We start from the raw sequence: 22,571 nt of genomic DNA on the forward strand, positions 1-22,571 counted from the left end.
AATGTCAGTAAGTGAGCCTTATGGAACCAGTATCCACTGTTCTATTAGTTTGTAAATAGTTATGGATAAAGACAGGCCACAAGTTAAAATTTTGAATTGGGGCAAGGCCAAGTTTCATTGCATTATATGGAAACGTGCCAAAGTCGACTAGAGTAGGTTCTTTGCCAGCAAAGGAATGTCCGGGAAGTGGGATGCTTTTAAAAGTGTAATAACAAGAGTTACTGGGAAGCATATTCTGGTTAGGGTGACGGGCAAGTCAGGCAGGAGTAATGAAGCTTGAATGACGAGAGAAATTGAGGCTCTGGTCAGGTAAAAGCAGGAGGCATCCAATTGAGTTTTTTTTTTGTTGTAGAAGTAACTAAAACGTTTGAAGGCAAAGCTGTAGACTTTGTCTATATGTGCTTCAGCAAGGCATTTGATAAGGTTCCACATGCTATGGAAGGTTAGAGCACATAGGATCCAGGGAGAACTAGCCGAGTTTAATTTAGTTTAGAGATGGAATTTCATTTAGAGCATGGAAACAGGCCCTTCAGCCCATTGAGTCCGCATAGACTGTTCTATCCTACACACTAGGAATGATTTACAGAAGCCAACTATCCTACTAACCTGTACGTTTTTGAAATGTGGAGGAACCGAAGTACCCAAAATAAACACTCAGTCACACGAAGAACATGCAAACTCCGCACAGACAGCATATGCAGTCAGCATTGAACCTGAGCCTCTGGTGCTGTAAGGCAGCAACTCTACCGCTGCGCCATTGTGCTGACAGAGAATTGGCTTCACAGAAGAAAGCAAGGGATGATTGTGGAGGATTGTATTTCAGACTGGAAGCCTGTGACTAATTTGCCTCAGGGATTGATGTTGGGCCCCTTGCTGTTCCTGGTTTATATCATCAATTTGGATGAGAATGTACAAGATATGATTATTAAGTTTGCAAATGACACTAAAGTAGGTGGTATTATAGATTGTGAAGATGCTTACCAAATATTACAAAAGGATCAGTTTGGCAAGTGGGCAGAGGAATGGTTGATGGTGTTTAGTGCAGGTATGTGTGAGGTGTTGCATTTTGTCAAACTAGGGCAGGACCTTCACAGTGAATGGTTGGAGCCTGGAGAGTGTTGCGAAGCAGGAGGATCAGGGAGGGCAGGTACATAGTTCCTGAAAATGGTAGATAGTGTGGTCAAGAAGGCTTTTGGCACATTGGGCTTTATCTGTCAGGGTATTGAGTATAGAAGTTGTGATGTAGATACAAGATCGAAACAGACCCTTCAGCCCACCAAATCTGTGCTAACCAGCGATCACTCATACTCTAGCTCTACCTATCCATTAGGGACAATTTACCGAAGCCAATTAACTTACAAACCTGCATGTCTTTCGAATGTGGGAGGAAACCAGAGAATACCCACATGATCACAGAGAGAACGTACAAACTCCGTGGAGATAGCACCCATTGTCGGATCGAACTCTGGGCTCTGGCGATTTAAGACCATATAACCATATAACAATTACAGCACGGAAACAAGCCATCTCGGCCCTTCTAGTCCGTGCCAAACACGTATTCTCCTCTAGTCCCATCTACCTGCACTCAGACCATAACCCTCCATTCCTTTCCCGTCCATATAACTATCCAATTTATTTTTAAATGATAAAATCGAACCTGCCTCCACCACGTTCACTGGAAGCTCATTCCACACAGCTACCACTCTCTGAGTAAAGAAGTTCCCCCTCATGTTACCCCTAAACTTCTGTCCCTTAATTCTCAAGTCATGTCCCCTTGTTTGAATCTTCCCTACTCTCAGTGGGAAAAGCTTATCCACGTCAACTCTGTCTATCCCTCTCATCATTTTAAAGACCTCTATCAAATCCCCCTTAACCTTCTGCGCTCCAAAGAATAAAGACCTAACTTGTTCAACCTTTCTCTGTAACTTAGTTGCTGAAACCCAGGCAACATTCTAGTAAATCTCCTCTGTACTCTCTCTATTTTGTTGACATCCTTCCTATAATTAGGCGACAAAAACTGTACACCATACTCCAGAATTGGCCTCACCAATGCCTTGTACAATTTTAACATTACATCCCAACTTCTATACTCAATGCTCTGATTTATAAAGGACAGTACACCAAAAGCTTTCTTTACCACCCTATCTACATGAGATTCCACCTTCAGGGACCTGTGCACAGTTATTCCCAGATCCCTCTGTTCAACTGCATTCTTCAATTCCCATTTACCATGTACGTCCTATTTTGATTTGTCCTGCCAAGATGTAGCACCTCACACTTATCAGCATTAAACTCCATCTGCCATCTTTCAGCCCACTCTTCCAACTGGCATAAATCTCTCTGTAGACTTTGAAAATCTACTTCATTATCCACAACACCACCTATCTTAGTATCATCTGCATACTTACTAATCCAATTTACCACATCATCATCCAGATCATTGATGCACATGACAAACAGTGGACTCAACGCAGATCCTTGTGGCACCCCACTCGTCACTGGCCTCCAACCTGACAAACAGCCATCTACCATTACTCTCTGGCATCTCCCATTCAGCCACTGTTGAATCCATCTTGCTACTACACCATTAATACCCAACAATTGAACATTCTTAACTAACCTTCCATGAGGAACCTTGTCAAAGGCCTTACTGAAGTCCATATATACAACATCCACTGCTTTACCCTCATCAATTTCCCGACTAACCTCTTCAAAAAATTAAGAAGATGAGTCAAACATGACCTTCCAGGCACAAATCCATGTTGACTGTTCCTAATCAGACCCCGTTTATCCAGATGCTTATATATATTATCTCTAAGTATCCTTTCCATTAATTTGCCCACCACTGACGTCAAACTAACAGGTCTATAATTGCTAGGTTTACTCTTAGAACCCTTTTTAAACAATGGAACAACATGCGCAGTACGCCAATCCTCCGGCACTATTCCCGTTTCAAATGACATTTGAAATATTTCTGTCATAGCCCCTGCTATTTCTACACTAACTTCCCTCAATGTCCTAGGGAATATCCTGTCCGGACCTGGAGACTTATCCACTTTTATATTTCTCAAAAGTGTCAGTACTTCCTCTTCTTTGAATCTCATAGTTTCCATAGCTACTCTACTTGTTTCCCTTACCTCACATAATTCAATATCCTTCTCCTTGGTGAATACTGAAGAAAATAAATTGTTCAATATCTCCCCCATCTCTTTTGGCTCTGCAGATAGCTGTCCACTCTGACTCTCTAATGGACCAATTTTTATCCCTCGTTATCCTTTTGCTATTAATATAGCTGTAGAAACCCTTTGGATTTACTTTCACCTTACTTGCCAAAGCAACCTCATATCTTTTAGCTTTTCTAATTTCTTTCTTAAGATTCTTTTTACATTCTTTATACTCCTCAAGCACCTCATTCACTCCAAGCTGCCTATAATTATTGTAGATCTCTCTTTTTCCAAACCAAGTGTCCAATTTCCCTTGAAAACCATGTCTCTTTCCAATTTTTACTATTTCCTTTCAACCGAACAGGGACATAAAGATTCTGTACTCTTAAAATTTCACCTTTAAATGTCCTCCATTTCTCTTCCACATCTTTCCCATAAAACAAACTGTCCCAATTTACTCCTTTTAAATCCTTTCGCATCTCTGCAAAGTTAATCTTTCTCCAATCAAAAATCTCAACCCTAGGTCCAGTTCTGACCCTCTCCATAATTATATTGAAACTAATGGTGTTGTGATCACTGGACCCGAACTGTTCCCCAACGCATACCTCTGCCACCTGACCCGTCTCATTTCCTAACAGGACGTCCAGCACTGCTCCTTCTCTAGTAGGTACCTCTATGTATTGCTGCAAAAAACTATCCTGCACACATTTTACAAACTCCAAATCATCCAGCCCATTTACAGAATGTGTTTCCCAGTCTATGTGTGGAAAATTGAAATCTCTCACAATCACTACCTTGTGCTTACTACTAATATCTGCAATCTCCTTACATATTTGCTCTTCCAATTCTCGCTCCCCATTTGGCGGTCTATAATACACCCCTATAAGTCTTGCTACCCCTTTCCCATTTCTCAGTTCCACCCAAATAGCTTCCCTAGACGAGCCCTCTAATCTATCCTGCCAAAGCACTGCTGTAATATCTACCCTGACAAGCAATGCAACACCTCCACCTCTTGCCCCTCCAATTCTATCACACCTGAAGCAACGAAATCCTGGAATATTTAGTTTCCAATCACAGCCCTCCTGCAACAATGTTTCACTGATCGCCACAACATCATACTTCTAGGTGTCAATCCAGGCTCTAAGTTCATCCATCTTTTTTACAATGCTCCTAGCATTAAAATATACACATTTAAGAAACCCACCCCCTCTTATTCTCTGTTTATTGTCTTTTTCTTCTTTCTCCCCTACATTTTGGGTCAGAGTGCTACCCTTCTCTGCCTCCTGCCTCACACACTGACTGCTAGCTTTCCCTATTTGAGTCCCTCCCCCCCAACCGTTCTAGTTTAAAGTTTCCCCAGCAGCCTTTGCAAATCTCCCTGCCAGGATATTGGTCCCCCTCGAGTTCAAGTGCAACCCGTCCTTTCTGTACAGGTCGCACCTTCCCCAAAAGAGGTCACAATGATCCAGAAACTTGAATCCATACCCACTGCACCAGTCCCTCATTCACGCATTTATTCTCCACCTTGCTCCATTCCTACTCTCACTGTCGCGTGGCACAGGCAGTAATCCTGAGATTGTTACCTTTGCAGTCCTTCTCCTTAACTCTCATCCTAACTCCCTAAATTCTTCTTTCAGGACCTCTTCTCGTTTTCTACCTATGTCGTTGGTACCTATATGCACCACAACCTCAGGCTCCTCTCCCTCCCATTTCAGGATATCTTGGACATGTTCAGACACATCCCTGACCCTGGCACCAGGGAGGCAAACTACCATCCGGGTCTCCCGACTGTGTCCACAGAATCGCCTATCCGACCCCCTGACTATAGAGTCCCCTATTACTATTGTCCTCCTCTTCTTTTCCTTACCCTTCTGAGCAACAGGACTGGTCTTTGTGCCGGAGGCCCGGCCGCTGTCGCTGCCCCCAGGTAGGCTGTCCCCCCCAACCGTACTCAAACATGAGTACTTATTTTCAAGGTGTACAGCCACCGGGGTACTCACCAGTCCCTGCCACTGCCCATTGCCCTTCCTAACTGTGACCCAGTTGTCTGCCTCCTGTGGTCTTGGAGTGACCACCTCCCTATAACTCCTCTCTATGACCTCCTCGCTCTCCCTGACCAGACAGAGGTCATCGAGTTGCTGCTCCAGGTTCCTAACACGGTCCCTTAGGAGCCCCATCTCGACGCACCTGGCGCAGATGTGGACGTCTGGAGGGCACTCAGACTCCATGACCTCCCACATCTGACATCCAGAACAGTAAACTGCCCTGGCCCTCATTCTCCCCCTTATCCTGAATATAATACAAAGCCTTACCCATGATACAAGATGTCCGCTGCTTCTTCTAGTCCATTCGACTAATCAGCGGCTTCCTCAAGCCCACTTAATTTGAAGTGCGATCTGCGAATGGAACGTTGCAGATTTTGGCTCCTCCTCCCTCACCAACGGCTCCTGGGCCTCTTGAAACAAGCCCCGCGATGGGTTTTTACACTCACCGCACGGACGTCGCTCCTCCCTCACCAACGGCTCCTGGGTCTGTTGAAACAAGCCCCGCGCTGGGTTTTTGAACTCACCGCACGGAGGTCGCTCCTCCCTCCCTCACCAACTACCCTCCTGGACATCAAGTCTACCACTGTGCCACCCCTTGTACAAAATGTTGGTGAGGCCACATTGGGGGTACTGTGTTCAGTTTTGGTCACCCTGCTATAGGAAAGATTTTGTTAATCTGGAAAGAGTGCAAATAACATTTACGAGGAGGTTGCCGGAACTTGAAGGCCCGAGCTATTTGGCAGGTTGAGGGATGTTCTTATAGATGTGTATAAGATCATGAGTGGAATTGATAGGACGAATGTGAGTCTTTTATCCAGAGTAGGAAAACCAGAGAACATAGGTTTTAGGTGAGAGGGAAAGATTTAATAGGAACCTGACATGTAATCTTTTCACAAAGAGTGTGGTGGTTGTATGAAACGAGCTGCCAGAGGACGTACTTGAGGCAAGTTCTATAACAATATTAAAAATATAATTGGACAGGTACATGCATAGGAAAGGTTTAGAGGGATATGGGGTAAACACAGGCAGGTGGGGCATCTTGGTTGGCATAGGCAAGTTGGGCAGAAGGGCCTGTTTCGGTGCTGCATGACTTTATGACTAATCGCTTTATTGTGCCAGGGACACAAATTCATTCATCCCGTCTTCAATTCATGACACTTTCTACACATTTTTGATTAAAACTGATTTTTATTGTCAAAAAAGTTATTTCGGATGATGGCATATATTTTTCTCCGGCTATCTCATTTTTATATTGTTACCATTTCAATTGTAAAATTACTGTGCAAATCTGCCAAGATTGGAAAGCTTTTCCATTTGGCAATGTGGATTCTAAAACCACAGCTATAATGGTGGCAAGTGATTAGTTGCCCTTTGATAATGACAATGTTTATAATGTAATTGAATGCTAGGTCAAGCAAATAATTGTAATTGATTGCAGCTTGTGTTTCTAATGCTCTGTACTGAAAGCAACATAACAAAGAGTGCTCTATTGAAATGTAATCAAGCAAAATTCAACCTTGAGCAAAAGACAAAATAAAATAGGCCTCATAAGAAACTAGATCTGACTTGTAATGTAACCAAAGTGTTCCATGTCAATGGGAAACAGGCACGGGCCAAGGATAGATCCTTTGGGATTTCCATATGTATTGAAGTACAACCAACCTAATCAAAGACTTGTCCCACTCTGGTCAATCCTTCTTCTCCCTGCTCACGTCAGACAGAAAATACAGAAGCTTGAAAGCGTGTCCCACCAGACTTAGGAACAGCTTCTTCCCCTCTGTTATCAGGCTTCTGAATGGTTCCATAAGGTACGGTGCTGTCCCAATATACTTCTCCCCCGTTATGGACGTTGGACTTTGTTTACGCAAATGGTGCGATACAGTGCTGAGCTACATTGTATACTCCGCTCTATCTCCTTTGCTCTATCAATTGTACTTAAGTTTGGCTTTATTATGTTTATTTGATTGGAGAGCACGCAAATATAGCTTTTCACTGTACCTTGGGGCACATGACAATAATAAATCTAAGGGTTAAGAGTCTCAAGGTCAGGCAAAATGGGGACTAATTTGAAATGGTGAATACTGTTATATTTGAATGCATGCAGTGTCCAGAACAAAGTGGATGAGCTATACTGCAATTTGAAATTGGTAAGTACAATGTTGTGGGCATCGCGGAGACATGGCTGAATGAGGATCGGCGCTCATGAAGATGCAGAATCCTGTGGGTAGAGCTAAGAAGCTGCAAAGGTAAAAAGACCCTGTTGTGAGATGTTTTCAAGAGAGAGTTAGATATAGCTTTCAAGAAGGAACTGCAGATGCTGGAAGATCGAAGGTACACAAAATTGCAGGAGAAACTCAGCGGGTGCAGCAGCATCTATGGAGCGAAGGAAATAGGCGACGTTTCGGTCCAAAACCCTTCTTCAGACTAGATATAGCTCTTAGGGCTAACAGAATCAAGGGATATGGGGAGAAAGCAGGAATGGGATACTGATTTTAGATGATCAGCAATGATCTTATTGAATGGCGGTGCTGGCTCGAAGGGTTGAATGGCCTACTTCCGCACTTATTTTCTATTTTTTTATATACAGGCCTCTGAATAGTAGCCAGGTTGTAGGGCACAAATGACATCAAGAAGTAGAAAAGGCATGTAAGAAAGACAATTTTGCATTGGTCATGAGGGATTTCAATGTGCAGGTAATGTGGGAAAATCAGGTTGGTACGGGATCTCAAGAGAAGGAATTTGTAGAGTGCCCCTGTGTTCGATTCTTCAGCAGCTTGCAGTCGAGTCTACAAAAGGCAATTCTGGATTTGGTGTTGTGTAACAAACCGGATTTAATTAGTGAACTTGAGGTGAGGAAACCCCTCAGAGATAGTGACCATAATATGATCAAATTTAACTTGCAGATTGAGAGGGAGAAGATGAAATCAGATGAGTCGGTGCTATTGTTGAGTAAAGATAACTACAGAGGCAATAAGAAGGAGCTAGCTAAAGTTGGTTGGAAATGGACCATAGCAGGAATGACAGTGGAGCTGCAATGGCAAACGTTTCTGGGGGTAAATTGGAAGATACAGTATCTTTTCATCTCAAAGAGGAAGAAAGATTCTAAGGGGAGAATGAGGCAACCGTGGCTGACAAAAGATGTAGGTAAATGTAGGCATGAAGGTAAAATAGAAGACATATAATATTGCAAAGGTTAGTGGGAAGCTAGAGGATTGGGAAGCTTTTGAAAACCAACCGAAGGTAACTAAAGGACAATAAGGGGAGAACAATAAAATATGAAGGCAAGCAAGCCAATAATATAAAAATGGATAGCAAAGGTATGGTCAGGTATATAAAGAGTAAACAAGAGGCAAGGGTGAACATTGGACCACTTGAAAATTACACTGGAGAAGTAGTAATGAGAATAAAGAAATGGCCGATGAACTGAATACGTTTTTTACATTAATCTTCACAGTGGAAGACACCAGCAACATACCTCAAATTCAAGAGAGTCAGGGGGCAAAAGTTAGTGGAGTTGCTATTACTAAGGACAAGGTGCTTGGGAAGCTGAACGGGCTGAAGTTGGATAAGTCACCTGGACCTGATGGACTACACTCCAGGGTTCTGAAAGAGGTAGCTTTGGAGGTTGTGGAGGTATTAGTCGTGATCTATCAAGAATTATTAGAGTGGCCCTAAAGGACTGGTAAACTGCAAATGTCACTTCTCTGTTCAAGAAAGGAGCATGGCAAAAAGGGGGAAATTACATGTTTGATTAGCCTGACTTCAGTGGTTGCTACAATTTTAGTCCATTTTTATGATGAGGTTTCAGAGTACTTAGAAGCATATGGTGAAACAGGCCAACGTCAGCATGGCTTTTCCAAGGGGAGATCTGATAAATCTGTTGGAATTCGTTGAGGAAGTAAATGGCAAAATAGATAAGGTGGAGTCAGTGGATTGGTAGGAAGGAACTGCTGATGCAGATTTACACTGAAGATCGCCACAAAATGCTGGAATAACTCAGGGGGACAGGCAGCATCTCTGGTCTAGAAGGAATGGGTGACTTGTTTGACTGGATTTTCAGATGGCCTTTGATAAAGTGCAGCACATGAGGCTGCTAAACAAGATGAGAGCCAACGGTATTGAAAAGAAGATACTAGCATGGATAGAAGTTTTGGTGAATGGCAGAAGGAAAAGAGTGGGAATAAAGGGGGCTTTTTCTGGTTGGTTGCATGTGGTGTTTTGCAGGGGTCGGTGTTGGGGCCGCTACTCTTCAAATTGTATATCAATGATTTGGATGATGGAATTGATCGCTTTGTGGCCAAGTTTGCAAATTATACGAAGGTAGGTGAAGGGGCAGTTAGTGTAGAGGGAGCAGGGAGTCTGCAGAAGAACTTGGACAGGTTGGGTGAATGGGCAAAGAAGTGGAATAGCATAGCAAAGTGTGTGGTCTTGCGCTTAGGTAATAGGAATAAAGGCATCGACTATTTTCTAAATGGGGAAAGGATTCGGAAATGGGAGATGCAAATAAACTTGGAAGTGCTGGTGCAGGTTTCCCAAAAGGTAATTTGCAAGTTGAATCGGTAGTGAGAAAGGCAAATGCAATGTTAGCATTTATTTCAAGAGGACTAGAGTATAAAACCAGGAATGTTACGCTGAGGCATTATAAGGCACTGGTCAGGCTGCATTTGGAGGATTGTCAGCAGTTTTGGGCCCCATATCTGAGGAAGGTTTTGCAGGCATTGGAAAGGCTCCAGAGGATGTTTGGGTTAATGTTTTACGAGCGTTTGATGGCTCTGGACCTGTACTCCCTGCGGTTTGGAAAGATGAGGGGGGGGGGACCTCACGAAAACATACTGAATAGTGAAAGACCTAGATAGACTGAATGTGGAGAGGATGTTTCCACTAATGGGAGAGTCTATGACCAGGAGGCCCTGTCTCAGAATACCTTTAGAAAATAAATGAGGAACTATATACACAGTTGTGAGTGTGGAGTGAATAGAGCAGGGTGCTGAGCAAACAGTGTTGAGGTGTTCCCGTGCTGATGGTTATCGAGGAGGAAGTGTTGCTGCCAACTCCAAACAGTCCCATGGACATTCTTTTGCCTCCCTGTGCAGTCCTCACTGCTTGGGTGTGCTGAATTCAGAAGGCACACGTACTGGTCAGGAATAGTTCAAAGAAGTAAAGTCTTCCATGCAGATGGGAATTGTAAATCATGAATGATGGGTTATATTTGAATGAGGATTCGGAGAATGATAAAAAAATATTCAATTTGCTTGCTGTTGGACATCCAAGTAGGCTAAGCAACTGGATTGGGATTCAAATGTTTGATTTACTGATCTGGATTCAAGAACTATTGTTGTACCCCATTGCCTTTTCTAGAGGCAAAACTGCCACTCTTATCCGACATAGGTATGATCTGGCCCCATTAAATGACCCAGTCTTAACTGTCAACTGAATTGGCCATGCAAATCATTCAGTTAAATAGACAAGCAAATCATTGCGAGCCTTTTCATTGTGTCCACATTCTATCTGGAAATTCAAAACAAAATAATTTAGTCCATTTTGTTTTCAATATCACAGACAAGAGAAACCAGAAGATTGGTCTAGTTTGAGCTCGAAGTTACTTCTGTCTAAAACATAAAACATAAAATGCTGGAGAAACTCAGCGTGTGAGGCAGCATCTATTGTGCGAAGGAACAGGTGACATTTAGGGTCGAGATGCTTCTTCACCGGTGTCTGTCTAAAACATGAAGCTTTCATTTTCTGCTTCATAGAGCAAATAGATCAGAAAATGTTAGAAATCCAGATATCTTGCAAATTAATCAGATGACTTCCTACTGGCAGATATAAGCAGGGTCAACAGCCTTTTTAATGAGACTGCACCAATATATTTTTTAAAGATTAATTAATGATAAAATAATCTTTCATTTTCAATATTACTCTGTGTGATGCTTTCTTTTTTTTAGTGAGTGCAGTGGCACAGCAAGTATTGTGGAACTGCTTGATTGAAGACCCTGCACTTGTGCTACGCCATTTTCTGGAGAAACTCACCATTAGTAACCGTCAGGTATTGACATTTCAATAAAATGGAAGATTTAGTGCATATTGTATTTATTTTATAATGTTTCTCATAATTCCAGCATGGTATCTGAGGAATTTAAATTTCCAAATTTCCAAATAAAATTTCCAAAAAGCAGATTTTTGGAAAAAAATTAATCTTATTAATGATGGCCACAAAATAATGGCCACGCTATAGGTAGATGTGGTTGGGAAAATAAACAGAGAAAATGCAGAGGCCATTCACCAAGGTGCTGCCTGGAGTGGAGACATTTAGTTATGAGAAGAAGCCGGATAATTAGGACTGGAGCTGTAGAAAATCATGAGTGGATAAGATGGGGAAAATGCACAGTCTTTTACCCAGACCAGGGGAAACAAGAACCAGAAGAAATAGGTTTAAGGTGAGGGGGGAAAGATTTAATAGGAACCGAGAGGCAACTATTTTTGCACAAATAGGCATATGGTAGGTATATGGAACTTCCAGAGGAGGTAGTTGAGGCAAGTGCTAGTACAACATTTAAGAATGTTTTGGACAGGTACATGGGTAGGAAACGTTTGGAGGGATATGGGCCAAATGCAGGCAGGTGGGACTAGTGCAGATGGAGCAAGTTGTTCGGCATGGGAAAGTTAGGCCTAAGAGCCTGTTTCCATGCTGTATGACTCGATGACACACTATGGATAGGCTGCATTTGTTTTGCTGTGGCAAAGGAGGATGAGAATTTGCCTGATGTTGGTAATAGAAATTATAAGAGAAGAGATAGGTTGATCATCAGAATCTATGGAATCGATGTTAGGGGTATACAAAATAAAATGTTTATGCTGAGAGGAGTTTTAAAGGGGGATATAAGGAAAAGATATAGATCAGCTACAGTAATGGGTGGAAAAATGGCAGATGGAGTTTAATGCGAGCAAGTATGGGGTTTGGGAGGTCAAATGTAAGGGGAAAATGGCATCCATGTGATATTGTTAATAAATCGTAACGTCCATGAAATAATTTTATTTTTGAGGACAGTTAGTTTTAAATTACAAAGTTATAAAAGTCATTGGATTTTGGCTGAATTGCACTTTTCTTTGAAGGATGAACTAATTTACATGCTGCGAAAACTTCTGTTGAATATTGGGGATATGCCTGCTCAGACGTCTCATATACTCTTCAACTATTTGGTAAGTATTAGTGCTGCCTTCTATTACGCAAGCATTATTGACCATTCCCATGCAGTAATACAAACATTAAATTTAAGCCATCCACTCTAATGTCTGATCCTTTCAATTCATTTGAAGTAAAACAGTCATCTATAATCTGATAAATCAACAGCTGACCATTCCTCAATCATTTTCATGATAGAGCTACTTAAATAAAAACAGCATTTTCAAAAAAAGCTGCACAGCTTTGAAATGATAGTATTTTTGTTTTAATCAATTCTCTGAATATTCAGTGGTGCCTGCATGAGAGTGAATGTAGCCCCAGAAATATGTAGGATAATGTTGCATTAGTTTTGGTAATGTAATTCTGTATTATGAAGCCATACCGAAATACTCTCTCAGTTTTCATAATTATCTGTTGCCTTGCAGGTTGGCCTGATCATGTATTTTGTGCGCACCCCTTGTGAATGGGGCATGGATGCAATTTCGGCCACAGTCACCTTTCTGTGGGAGGTTGTAGTTTATGTAGAAGGGCTTTTCTTCAAAGACCTGAAACAAACAATGAAAAAAGAACAGTGTGAAGTCAAACTGTTGGTCACAGCCTCAATGCCAGGTAGATACAAACTTCCCAACAAAAGCAAGTCAATTATTTTCAACTGCTTATCACTTTTGTGCATTTGCTGAAATGATAAATAGAATACTACATAATAACCACAAACTTTCAATTGCTGATATTGTATCAAGTTTATTTGCCTGCAATACTGCCATCATTGTAATATATATAAATTAAGCATTCGGAACTCACTATCAAGTCCAGTAATCCTTTCAGATGTGGCTCTATTAATGGTTGTGCTGCCAATGGAAATAGATCTGTCAATATGCGAGTAATGGCCTGGCATGGGTGTCCACTTTTTTTTCAATTTCTCTGCAACAATAATTCTATACTACTGTAATACAATGTTCTGCATTCTGATATTCTTCTATTTGTTGTACTTGTGTGTTGCTTGATTGTACTCATGTATAGTATGATTTGACTGGATAGCAAACAAATAAAGCTTTTCCCTGTATCTCGGTACAAGTGACAATAATATACCAATGTATTCACAATTTGATGTTCAGCCTCCTATATTCCAGAGAAGGAATCCTCAGCCTATTCCATCTCACCTTGTAACTCAAGTCCTCCAGTCCTATCAACGTCCCTGTGAATCTTTTCCTGCACCTTTTTTAACAACTTATTAACCATGTATATTACATTCTCAACCAAATCATTAATGTAGATGGCAAGCAACGATAGACCCAGCACCAATCCCTCTGCCACAGAACTCCAATCTGAACAATTATCTTCCACTACCACTCACTGACTCCTGCCACCAAGCCAAATTTGTATCCAATTGGTTTGCTCATTCTGGATCCCATGTAGTTTCATAATCTGGAGCAGCCTATCAGAAGGTGCAAGTTTTCTCTCAAAATCATTTTTGAGCTCTTTTATCCTTTTGCTTCATATTTCTGTAAAATACCCAATCCTTTGAGCTGCCAATTGCCCTTGCTACATGTGTGCCCTCATTTTCAACCAACCAACATTATCTTTGATCTGTACTGTCTTCCACAGGTAGCATTCCTCTTTCAAAGGAGGGATATTTTTTTGCTGAGCATTATGAACTAGATGAGAAGTATCTGCCACTGTTCATCTCCAGATCCATCTCTTAGTTTATTTATTTGTATTGGTTTATTTATATTGTCACATGTACAGTGTAAAGCTTTGTGTGCGATCCAGTTAAACCATTCAATACATGAGTAAGATCAAGCCATTAGCAATTACTACAGGTAGTAAAAAGAGAAAAATACCAGAGTGCTTAATATAGTATCATAGCAGTATATTGTAGCAGTTCACACTGGACAGCTCCATCTTCATACCAAAGGTTAAGGTGATTTTGGACCCTGGCTGTTCACCCTCAAATTGTACCTGAAATGTTACCATGTTGTGGCCACTACTCCTGAAGGAATCTTTAACTGTAAGTTCTGTTATTAATCCTCATGAATTTTCCAGTGAACCCAGTGGAGTGTGAAAAGAGCAGTAACTAAAAAAACACTCTATTGCTGTTCATGTTCCTGAGCCCTGGTTTTTCAGATCCCAAACCCAGCTCTCGACATACACGCAGCCCAGACCCCCCCCCCAGATCGAGCCACACTCCCTGTTTCCACTCTGGAGCCCAGCTCACATTACAAACCAATCAGCGAGCCAAATTCAAAACAGTTGATTGCTAGATTATAATTTGTTCTTTTGTTTTAATCTTTTATTTTTTTTTTTAGCTAGTTATGGACTGTTAAATTATAGTCACGTAATTTTAATGTTGATATGATAAGCAAAATTTATATTACTTCAAGAGGCACCTTTCACTAAAATACACCTTTCACTAAATCAATGTTTCTATTTGGTTATGATTCATTTCTGTAGAACCACGTTCATTCTATTGAGATAGATAGGATGAAAACTCAGTAATCTTGTTTGGCACATGACTGACAATCATGCTTCAAAAACTTAGAATTATGAAGTTTATTTAAAGCAGTAAAACATCCCAGGGGATTTCAAAGGAGCAATATCAAACCATGTGTGACACCCATCCACATAATAAACAGTAAGATGGTTTATTAAGGGTTTGGTTGATGAAGTACATTTTTAAGCTGGAGGATCTCAGCAGTTGAAATTTATGGCCATAATGTATAATTTCCAGTATAATTTCAGAAGAGGCAACACATTAAATTACCACAAAAAGATGGAAAATTGTGGGCACAGACGTACATAATTAGCGATTCACAAAATTCATGAAATGGTTACAGCATTGTATAGGAGACCATTTGGCTACTCAACTCAGTAGCAGCTCCATGTATGAACTATCCTACTGGTTCCACTTTCCCAACTACTTCAATTGTTTTGGAAATCAGGTGCCCAAGCAACTTCATTCTGAACACTGCAATTTAATATGGCCCCACTCGTAACTACCTGGCAGTGCATTTCAGGCCTCGCTACTTATAGAGTGATACGGCACGGAAACAGGCCCTTCGGCCCAACCTGCACGTGCCGACCAAGCTGCCCCATCTACACTAGTCCCACTTACCCACGCTTCGCCCAAAGGTTTGACCCTCTAAAACCTTTCCTGTCAATGTACCTGTCTAAATATCTTTTGAATGTTTTAATAGTATCTGCCTCAACTACGTCCTCTGTTAGCTCATTCCATATACTCACTATGTAAAAAAGTTGCCCCATATAGATTTCTATTAAACCTTTCACCTTTAACTTATGTTCTCTGGTTCTTGATTCCCCTACACTCAGTTAAAAAAAATCATCTACTTTTATCTATTCCTTCATGACCTTATACACCTCTACACAACCTTCATGACCTTATACACCTCTGCATGATCATCCTCATCCTCCTGTGCTCCAAGGAATAAAGTCTTAGCCTGGACAACCTCTCCCTGTAGCTCAGGCCCTCAAGTCTTGGCAACGTCGCCGTAAATTTTCTCTGCATTCTTTCCAGCTTTCCCACAGGGGGGCTGACCAAAACTGAACACAATACTCCAAATGTGGCCCGATGAAGGTCTTGTACAACTGTAACATAACATCCCAAATTCTATGCTCAATACCCTGACTGATGAAGGCCAATGTGTCAAAAGCCTTCTTGAACACCTTATCTACCTGTGACGCGACATTCAAGCAACTAAGCATCTGCACTTCTATGTCCCTCTGCTGTACAATACTCTGCAGAGCCACGCCATTCACTGTAAAGGTTCTCGCCCTGGTTTGACACCCCGAAATGCAACATGTCACATTTACCTGTATTAAACTCCATTAACCATTCCTCAGCTCACTTGACCAACTGATCAACAGTATGCTGTAATCTTTGCTAACCATTTTCAATACCAACCGCTTTAATGTCATCTGCAAATTTACTAATTCTGCCTTGCACATTCTCATCCAAATCATTAATATAAGACACAAACAGCAATGGGCCCAGTACCAATCTGTGAGGTATACCACTAGTCACAGGCCTTATTCCGAAAAATAATCTTCCATCATCACCCTCTGTTCCTTCCATGAAGTCAATTTGCTATCCAGTCGGCTAGCTTTCCCTGGATCCCATGCTTTCTAACTTTCCAGAGCAGTCTACCATGCAGAACCTTAAGAAATGCCTTGCTGATATCCATACACACAATGTCTATAATGACAGATTTTCATATTGTTCAAGGAACCTTTCCTCTAGTCACTATGATTGAATACAGGTTCAGGAGATTAATCGAAACGCACTCACGAGCTCTCCACGAGACATTCAATGCCGTCCAAAGATAAATCTTCTAAACACAGTCATAATTATTAGTTTCTTTATTGTAGTAACAAAAACAGTAAGATATTCATCCAAACTTCTTCTTGTTTAAGTACATTTTGATCTTACTCATAGTCAAACTCGTGGGTGGCCGAAAGCTGTGAACTCTCCCCCATGCTTCTTCAAACTAAACTAAAAACTACTAGGGCATCTGCGCGAGAATCCCAGCCGCAAACACGCCTGAGACTACGTATAAATCCCACCCACATAATTACAGGCAGATAAAATTTAAAGGCAACAGGTTATAGTTATAACATACTATAACATCCGCCATGTCATTAAAACCTCCTTCTTTCATCTCCACAACATCGCCAAACTCAGACCCTCTCTCACACCTCCCGCTGCTGAAAGACTCATCCATGCCTTCCTCTCCTCCCGACTGGACTATTGCAACTCACTTCTCCTTGGCATCAGCTCCACCTACATCAACCGACTCCAACTGGTCCAGAACGCAGCCGCCCAACTCATCACCCACACCAAATCCTGGCATCACATCACTCCAGTCCTCAAACAACTTCACTGGCTTCCCATCTCCCACCGGATCACCTACAAAATCCTGATCCTCACCTACAAAGCCCTCCACCATCTGCCCCCCTCATATCTCACTGACCTCCTCTCCCCCTACCAACCCTCACGGTCCCTCAGATCCACATCAGTCGGTCTCCTCTCCATCCACAAGTCCAACCTCCGCAGTTTTGGGGACAGAGCCTTCTCCAGGGCAGCTCCCAAGCTCTGGAATTCCCTCCCCCAACTGATCCGCAATTCCGTGTCCCTCACCATCTTCCAGTCCCACCTCAAGACCCATCACTTCACCTCTGCCTATCCTTAGCCCCACGTCCCCCTCCCTTTTCATCTGTGCAGTAATTGCCTCATATTGTGTTTTGTATTGTATTGTCTTTACTTTGTGTACTAGTCATGTCTCTACTATTTATTTCATTCCCCTTGCATGTTTTTCCTCTACCTGCTAAATATTTGTAAGGTGTCCTTGAGACTCTTGAAAGGCGCCCATAAATAAAATTTATTATTATTATTATACTGAGTTTAGCTAAAAGGCCACTGCAACATCTACAACTCTGCCCTCATCAAGCTTTTTGGTTACATCTTTAAAAAACTCAATCAGATTCAGCAGACACAATCTCCCACATACACCTCTACCTACAGCTCCTAGTGGTCACCGATCTTCTCTCTTCCTTGACCTTAGGCATGACCACCTCGCTGTGAATCTTATCCAAGAAGCTCTCATTCTCCCGGGTGATCCTGAAGTCGTCCAGCTGCAGTTCCAGTTCTGTAATGCGACCTATAAAGAGCTTTACCTGGACTGAATTCCTGCAGGTGTCGTACTCAGGGACACCAGTAGTTTCCCTGACTTCCCACATTCTGCAGATGGAACATTGTACCATTTCACCTACACGCATGAAACAGCAGACTGTACCTTTTCGTCCTGTCCACCTCTGTTTAGTTTCCTTGCAATAGCCCCTTTGCCGAAGTCTCTTAAACCTCACCCTTATCCTCCATACAGCCTCTCTCCCAACACGGCCGCTCTCAATAGGCCGCACCACTCCACCTTGCCTTCTTTTTATTAGTGATTCAATTAGCCAATTTTAATGCTGCACTATCCAGCAGCTTTAAATTATTCCGATCCTCCGCCGACGTTCAAATTAACTGGCTGCGACAATCCAACGGCTAGCTTTGCTGCGAGTAGGAAAATAAATCCTCATTTTGTGGCATCAACATTTATATTTTTTGTCCCAGTTGCTGATTGGCTGTGTTCTTAATCTATATAGCAAACTTTAGATGTAGGACTTTTTCTTACACCAGGCACAAAGACTTTAGTTGTCCACGGACAGAATGAATGTGATATTCCAACACAACTACCTGTCCATGAAGATACACAGTTTGAAGCTGTTCTAAAGGTAAAGAGTTATTATTTCATGAGTTTAGATTCTGATATTGATCAATCGAGTTAAGATTCTATAATTTTATTAAACAGTTATAAGTAAATACCATATAGTCAATATTTGCATGTTAGCCACATTTAAGAGTATGCCTGTTATTTATATACAACATTTCAATGCAACAAACAATAAGAACATACTTAATTTCATGTATGTTGAATGCCTGCTTTATTTATTTGTTTATTTAGTCTTTTGTTCATTGATCCTATTTAATTTTATACAACTTAATTATTTCCGCCAGTATATGCTGAATTTATGTCCACATTTATTAAGTATTCATTTCTATTCCGTCATATTTAGTTAACGCAGTTTATGTTCAATTTTTGTTTTAATGTTTTATATGATACGTAAACACGCAAAGATTATGATTCTTGCTGTGTCTATGTTACAGTATATTCTAACCCAAATAATATATTTTAATGGACAGGAAATTATCATTAGGACCCACAGCATTCAGTGACCAATGACCTCACTGCTAACATAATGATTCAGTTTTGCCTAATTGGTACTTTGAATATAAAATTATTTAATAAATGTTTTGTTTTGGTAATTTAAAATTGAACCTTGCTTTCGCTGAAAATATTAGCAGATGAAGAAAGGAATAGTTGAGGTACGTAATTAGTATTGCATGGGATACATTGCATTCAGTCCAACTAGCCCACACTAGCATTTACCCAAGCCTCATCTAAATCTGTCACCTTTTTTTCCCCCATCTCAATTGTACTTGTTTAGCCTCCCTTTAACTCTATCTGTGCTATTTGCTTCAACCAATCCCTATGGGAGCCTTTCATCTTGTATGGAATAGTAAAGTTTCTTCAGAATACTTATTGTGTTTCTTGTAGACCATATTATAATGATGCCCACTAGTTAAGCTGTTCCCCACATGTGGAAGCATATCCCTGCATCCATGCTCTCAAAACCTTTCAGAATTTTAAAATAAGGTCACCCTTTTCTCAAATTCTAGTTTCTGCCACTCAAAATCATCGGGTACTCTTTTTGATCATGCATTTACTATTAAAAGTCCATTATATCATGTTGATTACAGCTGAACTGTTTCTCCACTTCATTACATTATTACCTTTATGCTTTTAAAAGAAAAATCCTAATTGCTGACATGATTTTTAACAGGTCTCATCGCGTTTGCACGTGTTCAAGTGTGGACAACAATCTGAAGGCTATTACGTGTTTCTCCATGCACAATTATTATTAACATGACAAGATGTTATCAACATCAAAATAATTCACTCTGTTTTCTATTCATCTGGTTGATATGTGTGGTGGTAATTGTGGGACATCACATTATTTCTTTCCAGGAATGTTTGGAATTTTTTAATATTCCCGAAGCTCAGTCGAACCATTACTTTTTGATGGATAAACGCTGGAACCTGTTTCATTATGCTAAAGTAAGCCTATCTATTTCAATTGGCTAATATTGAATATCATGCTGATTATATTATGAGAAAATCGCAAAATAAGAACAAAACTTAAAATGACAATTGGTCAAATATTTTACCAGTTGAATTATGCTTGCAATGTATGAGAAAGCACACATTGTAGTATACCCAGTTCTGTCCTGCTCTTACTTAGCTGACTGATCCGGTTACACCTTTGATCACTGGCTATCCTGGACATTGTCACTGTGAGGTATAGTGACAGAATGCCAGAAAATTCCATTAAACAGGTACATGGATAGGACAGGTTTGGAGAGATATGGACCAAGCGCGGGGCAGGTGGGACTCGCATAGCTGGGACATGTTGGCCCATGTGGGCAAGTTGGGCTGAAGGACCTGTTTCCACACTGTATGACTATATGACTATGACTAAGCCGACATTTGATAAATGAATTAGAAAACAAAGGAGGAAATAGAAGAAGAAAGAATATTCCTTATCCCGTCCCTATCATATTAGCGATCATTGCCTGCTCACACTTGCTTGTCCTATTAATTGCATCACCATTCATCAATGTCTTCCCTCCCATTCCGACCCAACCTCTTCCCGGACTCCCCTTTGCTTCCCAGTTACAATCCATGCTGAATCATCTTGGCCTGATTGCTGGGTTATCACACCTACAACTTGTAGTTATGACGGTGCTGCCCCACGTTACCTACAACTTGTATCCTGCCCCACCTTACCTGTTGTTGCCGCAGTGGTTTATGCATCAGATGTATGTGTAGATTGTAATTAAAAATTACAGCACGGAAACAGGCCCTGCAGTTTGCTTTTTTCCCTTAGTCCCACCTCTGCACTTACTTTCTTCTCCCCTATCCAAGCATGATACCAACGAACCTGCTGCCACCACTTCCACTGGAAGCTATTCTGTAATCTGAGTTATGCGATGTTACCCCATGTATGTCCCCATAGTATTGATGTAGATTCTCGAGTATTGATCCATGCAAAAAGCATAATTGTAATTATATAGTATCTTGTTATTTGGCTGAGATACAATTGCCTTCAACTGGATTCCTTCCGAGTAAAGTTACTATTAAAATGTGGAATATAGCTATTTAGATGGAATAAGGCCCTATATGAGAAAATGCAGTTCATGGCCGAGTAATGTATTTTCACTGTTGTTGGTTGACTGGATTTTTGACCAGAATATGGGCAATATAGGAGAGCGGTGATGAGATCAGTCAAAGTCAGCATGGATTTATGAAGAGGATATCATGCTTGATCAATCTTCTGGATTTTTTTTTGAGGATGTAACAAGTAGAATGGATAAGGGAGAGCCAATGGATGTGGTGTATCTAGACTTTGAAAAATACTTTGATTCCCTCATGAGATTAGTGTGCAAAATGGGCAGGTAGTGACATGGATAGAGAACTGGTTGCAGACAGGAAGCAAGGTTCGGTTAGCAGGTAGGACTAGTGGGGTGCCGCAGGTTCGGAGCTGGGACAATACAATATATATTAACAATTTAGATGAGGGAATTAAATATGACATTTAAAATTTTTAAATTTGCAGGTGTTACAATGCTGCTATGAGGGCAGGGTGTGTAGGATGCTGAATTGGTAATGATGGCAGTTGCTATGATGGCTGCATGGGCGACTTGGAATAGAAGGATGTGTGAAACATGAACCATGATTTAAAAAGTCATGCATGGCAGATGCAATACATATAATGTGGATAAATGTGAGGTAAAACAGTGGGGGTAAAAACTGTTTTTTAGTCTGTTCGTCCTTGTCCTTGTAGATCTGTACCGTCTGCCTGACGGCAATAGTTCAAACAGGGAGTGTCCGGGGTGGAAAATGGTCCTTTATGATACTATGGGATTTTTGATGCAGCACTTTACACAGTCGGGAGATCTGGACCACTCCTCCAAGTGGCGGCTACATTTAAAGAACAGGAAGGCAGATGATTATTTGAATGATGTCAGAATATGAAAAGGGGAGGTGCAACGGGAACTGGGTGTGCTTGTACATCAGTCACTGAAAGTAAGCATACAGGTCCAGCAGGCAGTGAAGAAAGCGAATGACATGTTGGCCTTCATTGCGAAAGGACATTTTTGCTATTGCGGGAGTGTAGCGTAGGTTCACCAGGTCACTTCTCGGGATGGCGGGACTGACATATGATGAAAGAATGGGTCGACTGGGCTTGTATTCACTGGAATTTAGAAAGGTGATAGGGGATCTTATAGAAACATGTAAAATTCTTAAAGGATTGGACAGGCTAGATGCAGGAAAAATGTTCCCGATGTTGGGGGCGTCCAGAACCAAGGGTCATTGTTTAAGAATAAGAGGTAGGCCATTTAGGACTGAGATGAAGAAAAATGTCTTCACCCAGATGGTTGTGAATCTGTGGAATTCTCTGCTACAGAAGGCAGTGGAGGCCAATTCACTGGATCTTTTCAAG

The 22,571-nt window shown here is 41.3% G+C and overlaps 1 protein-coding gene across 1 annotated transcript in view; it reads left to right on the top strand.

Moving 5' to 3' along the window:
• Positions 1-22,571, top strand: part of LOC129698575 (protein unc-80 homolog) — a 319,625-nt gene that overhangs the window by 198,976 nt on the left and 98,078 nt on the right. The window contains exons 38-42 of the mRNA XM_055637663.1: positions 11,155-11,255; positions 12,323-12,409; positions 12,818-13,001; positions 18,586-18,680; positions 20,036-20,125. Coding sequence (XP_055493638.1) covers positions 11,155-11,255; positions 12,323-12,409; positions 12,818-13,001; positions 18,586-18,680; positions 20,036-20,125 — 557 coding nt within the window. The remainder of the gene's footprint in view (positions 1-11,154; positions 11,256-12,322; positions 12,410-12,817; positions 13,002-18,585; positions 18,681-20,035; positions 20,126-22,571) is intronic.

This window comes from Leucoraja erinacea, chromosome 7 (genome assembly GCF_028641065.1).
Source record: "Leucoraja erinacea ecotype New England chromosome 7, Leri_hhj_1, whole genome shotgun sequence".
In the NCBI taxonomy this organism is placed as follows: domain Eukaryota; kingdom Metazoa; phylum Chordata; class Chondrichthyes; order Rajiformes; family Rajidae; genus Leucoraja; species Leucoraja erinaceus.